The sequence below is a fragment of the Eurypyga helias genome, unplaced genomic scaffold (assembly GCF_000690775.1).
Source record: "Eurypyga helias isolate BGI_N326 unplaced genomic scaffold, ASM69077v1 scaffold15319, whole genome shotgun sequence".
Lineage (NCBI taxonomy): Eukaryota > Metazoa > Chordata > Aves > Eurypygiformes > Eurypygidae > Eurypyga > Eurypyga helias.
The window spans coordinates 1-7,236 of record NW_010271533.1 but is presented as its reverse complement, the minus strand read 5'-3'; the positions used below and the strand labels follow the sequence as shown (position 1 = coordinate 7,236).

Here is a 7,236-nt window from a genome sequence, read left to right as displayed (position 1 = left end):
CAACTGCTGTGAATCACAGTGATTATACTTACTTCACACTTTCAAAACACTGCATGAATCTCTACAACATGCCTGCGTAGAAAGTTGGGTTTATCTTTAAAGTTGAGATAGGGGATTAAAAAAAAACTGTTACGATGTTCTACTATTGATCTGCATATAAAAATCTCAAGCTACTTACACCAGGGATCTCAAGCTCCAGAAACAGAGATAATCTGAGAATTGGGAAATTGTTACGTTGCAACATATCATTTTAATGATCTGCTCAGTGACTCAACAAGCACTGCAGAGGACTTCATTTAGTTTCACTGTCAGGTCCTCTTCTAAATGCATGGGTTTTGACTGATTTTTCTTTCATAAACCTCAAAACTTGGAATTGCCTGTATGTTACTGAACTGAAAGGAGTGTTGCTTTAAATTTTTTAAAACACATATCTTTGATCCATCTTCCCAGTGCAATGCTAGAAGTTTTCTCTTACTCCAATCCTGTACCAGGTACTGATAATGGCTCTAACTTTCTTAATCTCAAATATATTCAAAAGCAAGATTACCTTAAAATGAACGGCTGAGGCTAGACAATCTAAGAAGTCCATCTACCTCTATTTCATCTTGCACATTATTCAGTTATATATTGTGCAGTCCCTAGGGAAAAAACAAACATGAAAACATGAAGAGCCACCAGCCATGAATGTGTTTTTTATCTAAGAGTAGTACCATTTCTTCTCAGAATCTAAGAATCTAACACACCGGCCTGTGTGAAACTGTGCTGTGTAAATGCCTTGAACAAGCATTAGTACCAATTAAACTTGTACTAGCCTGTTGCAGGGAAGAGGCTTTATTCTAGTGCTGCAGCACCATGCAAGTTTCAGAAACAATTTTGGGAAATCAAACATACAAAATTCATCCCTCTTTTGGAGGAGAGGACAGAAGGGGGGGTGGGGGAAGAGACCCCAAAAAAGCCTGACACTTGTAACATCGGAACATTTACAATGGTACATAAAAAGACTGTAGAAAGCATTTATTCCAATAGCCTTGGATGTTCAATCCGTGTAATTGTCCAGTCTGGTTTTGCTCCTTCTGTGAATTCCCTTTGGAATCTGGAAAAGGAAAGACAGTAAGTGAAGAGTTGTTGAAATTTACTCACTCCTTAAAGAGCTACTAACACCAACGAGAACCATGAAGAAATATTTTACTCCAAAGTTATTCCTGCAAAATCTCTTTAGACTTGGATGCTTATGCCCCAAAATGGAAGATCAAAATTAATTCTACAGTAAGAAAAAAAAGTGCCTTGACTTGAGTGTTTTGGTTCAGATCCCACAGACAGGATCAAGCAGCAACAGTGAAGACCCTGATACCAAGACGAGTCAGTTTTCATAGCAGTAACTATGAATATAGCTTTGTGGCAGATCTTCATCCCTAAATAAAGGATTTCATTTAGTGGGATGGTAACTGCATTGTAAAAGGAAATCATATGCTATGCATTCTACCTGAAAATTTTCAGTTTTACTGAACTTCACTTTAAAAAGTCGTGTCTTTTCAGAAATACATCAAATACCAAGCTAGCATACTGAATATCCCTGAAAGAAAATTTTGTAGCCATCAATGCCTTCCTCCCTAAGCATGTCAGTTTTGACTGCTTGCCATCCAAAGGTAAGTCTGAGCTTCAAACTAAATAGTCATGCTCCCAAGTATGCTGTGGACAAGAGCAGTGTAACCTCACTGCTTTGCAACTACATGTAAACCCACTCCTGGAAACTGTCTTCTCCAGACACCCAAAGGCCTCCAGTGCCTTTGCCCATCTGAGTGTAGGTTAGCACTGCAAACAGCAGAAGGAACACATACTTGCAAAGATGTCTCTGCTGGGGATTGGGAACAGGTATTTAGGGCTTTAAGGGGAGGTTCTTGAGGTTAATGGAGCCTCAGAAGCCTCCAGCTCTGAAAAAGATGCTGAATTCAGCTAAGGGATGGATCCACAAAAATCCATCCAGGCAAAAAGCACTGTTGTTCGCAGAGCATTTCCTTTATTTCAGAGCTCCTCATCATCTAGACTCTATAGTACACCCACGTTTGAAATGGAGGGACAAGTAATTGATTATATTGCATTTCGCTCAAAAATCCTCACTTTTTACAACTTCTGAGGATGTAATTTAAGTACATTTGCCAACCGCACAGACATTTCTGCACTGCTCTGAGATCAGAACGCTAATACAGACATTATTTACTAGCATTTCAATGAAAATCCATCTACCTAATGTGTGCTTTGCGGGCGTGAATCAGAGTGGTGTGAATGATCTGAATGCCAGGTGATGCTTGCTTTGTTCTGCCTTTCTGCAGAACGCATTTGGCTAAAAATTTTCCTCTTTCCTGAGCTACTTTTTCAGCTAATTGCAGTTCTGTCTTTTGTGTGGGAAGTGACAAGTCAACAGCACCACACCTGACTGCTTGGCTTGACTGCACTGCTGTCAGCTGTGCTACAAGAAACGGGAAACAAGGCCTGATATTGGACTATTTCCTAAATGCTGCCGCAATATAGGAAAGGATCAGAAGCCTCATTCAATGCCCCAACTACTGCTCTTCCCAACAGAGAACGAGTTCCCATTAAGCTTAACTCAGAAGCAAGGCAATAACATCATGACCTTAAGAGGTATGTGAAAAATTTTGCCTCAGAAAAAAGCCTGGAAAACTGCATGAGAACTAAGATTAGAATCAAGGTAAATTAAAATATATGAAGTTCTGCACTGGCACAGTGTGAATGCTTTCAGTCCTCAAACTGCTTTCCACAAAGTTAGCCCATGTACATGAAGAAAAGAAAAGGACAAGTAAACTTACTCATAGTTCGCTGTTAAAAGATGTCTCTTTTCTTTAGTGCTCTCGTCGCCAAACACAATCTGGAAAACTTTGGTTTCGCCCGGTACTTCATCAGGTAGGTTAGCATCATTCAGGTACCAGAAACGCATCAGGATACTAACAAACTTTCTTCCTGTTGGAAGTAAATTAATGCGTAAGGTAGATCTCATTGGTCAAATACTCCTATTTGCAATCTAGCATATATTTTAGTGAGACCCTGGAAGGGCAGCTGACATCAGCCATGAAGAATGCACGACAGAATAATGAACAATCAAGCTGTTTAAAGCCATATTCATGCTGTTTAGCAACAATAAAGATACACTCTGTAGAAAAGTATGTATTTGTCATGAGTGTTGTGTACATTGTACATAATCCATCCCCCAAAACAGGAGAAAAGTTCACTGGGTCTGACAATTTGAAATGCTCATTGAAAGATCCATGGTTAGATTAAACACCATCTCAACTGTGTCTGACAGTCAACACAGCACATAACACTGGTATTTAACCATAAGAAAAACTTGTTTGAGCTCATCAGTGGCTTACAAAAAAAAAACCCAAAACAATGTATCAGGTCATCCTAGAGCAAAGTATGTTCCATGAAGGCAGAACAGAAGTGAAGACAGCAAAATTTATTTCATTATCCAGCCTTCACTATTCTTCTTGGAAGATATACTTTCATTGCTGAAGCAACAGTTTTCTGCTTATAGTAGAATAATTATTTTTGAGTGGTTTGAGACTGCTTAGGACTAGTAGCATAAAAATCTGACATTACAAAAAAGGAGAAATGAGAAAGACCTACACAGAAGTCAAAGCAGTACCATGACGACAATGAACTCTGAGGCTCTGGTTTAAAAGGAAATCAGGTAATTAGATATAGATGAACAGAAGATCAAGGAACGAGAAACAGTACTCAAAAACACATCACTAAGGAGAATGCCTGCTTAGGTAGCAAAACCGGGAAATAAGGCTGCCCATTGCAGAAATGTTTTAGAATTCTAAACATACCATCATCATCATAGTAAATGCGAACATCTCCTTCTGTTGTGTACATGATTGCATCAATGTCAGCTGCTAAAGCATCCCTGTGGTTCTCAGGGAGCAAAGAAAGCTTTTCCTTCAGCACCTGAAATACCTAAATTCAGAAACACTGTCACTTAGTTTTTCATTAGGAAATTGAAATAAGAATCTTTTCTACTGCAGTTAATAAAGTGAGCGATGGCGCTGAAACCTTTGTAGAACACGTACGACAGCGGAGATGAAAAAGCACTGGAAGTTTGCGCACTCCCAAATCCTCATTCAGTGATACTGAAGAATATCCATTTAATGCTCAAACCAATGAAAACAAAGTATTTAAAACAAATGTTTAGACAAGGTACTGTCAAAGCCAAAGTTGCAAAGCAAGGCATGTAAGCCCAGAAAACACCAGTTAAGCTTGCTTCCACAATCACACTCTGCTTTGCCCACTGTTGATTTCTTGCTATGTGCATATTTCTTTGCTTTTAATTCAATTATTCCTCAGTTATCTTTCACAAACGTCTTTGAAAATCAGTTCCATTACCACTAAGCTTATCTCTGCCATTTTGTGACCCACACTGGCATTAGAAAAAGTTGATACACAATCAGAAAAGACTAAAAAAATCATTGCTCTGGGACTTAAGTTCCACAACACATTCACATCCATAGGGTTTGAGTCCCCTAAGACCTAGACAGCTGTGTTAAATCGAAAACGGGTGTGGTGCACAAACTGAGCAGAGGCATCACCTCAAACACCATATGAGAAAGACATGACACAAGGAAGGAGGAAGCTGTGCAGCACTTCTCTCTACCTCACCTTGAGTTTTGAGCCTAACTCAAATTGCCATTTTTTGAATAAGAAACAAATCCAGTGGTCACATGGAAGCAAGAGGCAATCTCCCTAGAAGATAATTGGTTTCTAGTGCATTGCGGGTGTAAAATTCACCGGGCAAAGGAACAGCAAAGCAGTGTGCTATCACAGCCTCAGCCACTGCACGCTCTGGTTACATGAGGTCTCTGGATCAACGTTACCCTAAGCGCCTGCAGAACTCAAGATGAGCAGAGGAAAAGGAGACGCTCTTTCAAAACAACTATAAGAAATAAACTCACATTTTATTGCCATCTCTGCTCAGAAACAGGAGGCAAGATTGTCCAATGAGGATGCACTAGAACAGCACCAAAGTTTTTGCTGCAAAGGCAGGCCAAGCTGACATCCAGTAACAGGGCAGACATAGACCTGAAGTGTCTCCTCCACTTGACTCTGATGCATCTGCTACCTCTGTCCCCTGGGAATGCCAAGACAACTTCAGCAATTAAAAATTCAGCAATTAAAAATTCATAAAACCCACATAAAACAGCACCGATGTTTAACTAGCCAGGTCACTCTCATTCCTGAGGCCGTGATACAGGACTGAGGCCTTCCAGCCGAAACCAGTAATCGGGTGCATGGTCTGCTTGGGGGTGGGAATGTATTAGCACAGCAGGGATGAGCACAAACTAGTTCCTTTCTTCAGCTGACTTCTGGTGCACAGACCAGACACGTCCACTATCTGCCTACACCAAGAGAGGTATGCAATTCCACCTGCCATCCAGAACCCACTGCCTTTCAATCCTTCCTGGTATGGCAGCAATCTTTCTGGGAATTGTTCCTTAAGCTTAATGGCAAGAATTTTTTTTTTTTTAATATAGTAACTTTAAGTTTCATGCTTTGAAATTAAACATAAAAAAAGCTGCAGAACAAACAATTGCCCTGTTCTACGTTACGCTGGTTTTCCCAAATTAAACTGAACTGGTTGTATTTGTAGATAGTGACAGGCTGGATATACGTTACACCAAAATGGAAAATCAACTGCTAGAATAAGAAATAGAAAGCATTTACCTCTGCTGATACAAGTCCTTCCAGCAGGTCAAGTTTACACTGAGAGAGCTGCTTTGAAACAACAGAAAAGGCCTACCAATAAAAAAAAGAAAATACATGAACAAGTAACACAATCTTATCTTTCAGACAAACTCATCATTATTGACAAGCTACCTCAACATTCCATGATTTAAGATTTCAATGCCTGCAGAGTATCACCACTGAAATGGAAGCCCTCCAGCATTTAGAAAGAGATTCCATTAACTGATAAAAACATAAGGTTTCTTTTCAGTCTATTATTTAAACCATCAAACCTTTTGATATCAGGCAAGTGACTGCAAAGCTACTAAAAAAAAGCATTATAGTAATCTATAAGTAATATTTACTCTCTTTTTGATAAATCAAACAGTCTGTCTTTCCCTGTAAATATTTTGGTCTCCTGTCCGTTTTCCCAGCTCATCTCCTGGTTTCACTCAAAACAAAAGCTCCAGCTTATAAAATTCCTTTATAAATCTGGTTTAGTGTCTAAACTTCAGAAAACTCAACTCCCCTTTTCCCCTCAATTTTGCAGGTATATTTACATACAATAATGCCTCTACATCTTCAAATAGTGTAGCTGTGAAATGCTGACAAAGTGTTTAGGACTCTGTAGCAAGTAAAAACAAACAAACAAAAAATACCAGGGCAAGGTAAAACAGGAGGTGCTGCACATATTGCAACTAATTCAATATAGATTTTTTTGTCTGTCTTGAACTGATCTTACACATGTTAAGATTTTGTCCCCTACAACCTCATGTGCTGTTTTTGGGTTGGGTTTTTCGTTGCCTTTTTTTTTTCTTTTTAAGTACAATAACTAAATTTTCACAGCAAGCAACTGTAACTTTTACATGATTAGCTTTGAAATCACGACCTCTGGCACATTCTGTAGATAAAGCATAGTAGGTTAGTAGATTCGAGAAACAAACACATGCACCAGGTCTATGCCTGCCTCGGCTCCATTTCAGAACACAACAGCTAAGAGGAGATGCATTTCCCTTCAAAGTCTCTAAAACATCCGGAAACACCTTTCTTCATACTACTTCGGGAGATGACTAAACCAGCTCATTTTCATTCTGGAATTGGGGAAAACAAGAAGAGTCTGAAGAAAATCGCACCTCCGATTCACAAAATCATAGAATCACCAAATGGTTAGGGTTGGAAAGGACCTTAAAGCCCATCCAGTTCCACCCCCCCTGCCATGGGCAGGGACACCTTCCACTAGACCAGGTTGCTCAAAGCCTCATCCAGCCAGGCCTTGAACACTTCCAGGGATGGGGCATCCACAGCTTCTCTGGGCAACCTGTTCCAGTGCCTCAACACCCTCTCCGGGAAGATTATCCTTGTTTCCTCCACAAATGTGGTACCTGGAGCCAGAAGCGGGAAACTCCATCTCCTTTACACACGAGAGCACAGGCCCACGATGCCTGCATGCGAGGCTGAAACCCAGGCCCCGGCAGGCCCCCCGGGAGGCTCTGCCGGGCC

General features: G+C 40.2%; 1 protein-coding gene across 1 annotated transcript; it reads right to left on the bottom strand.

Moving 5' to 3' along the window:
* Positions 1-665: 665 nt before the first annotated feature.
* On the bottom strand, positions 666-5,808 carry LOC104515026 (chromosome unknown open reading frame, human C2orf47; the record flags this gene model as incomplete). The annotated part of the gene is made up of 4 exons (XM_010158856.1): positions 666-1,093; positions 2,826-2,976; positions 3,849-3,975; positions 5,737-5,808. Coding segments are annotated over 4 exons (429 nt in total), but the record flags the coding sequence as incomplete, so codon positions are not given.
* Between the last annotated feature and the right edge of the window lie 1,428 nt (positions 5,809-7,236).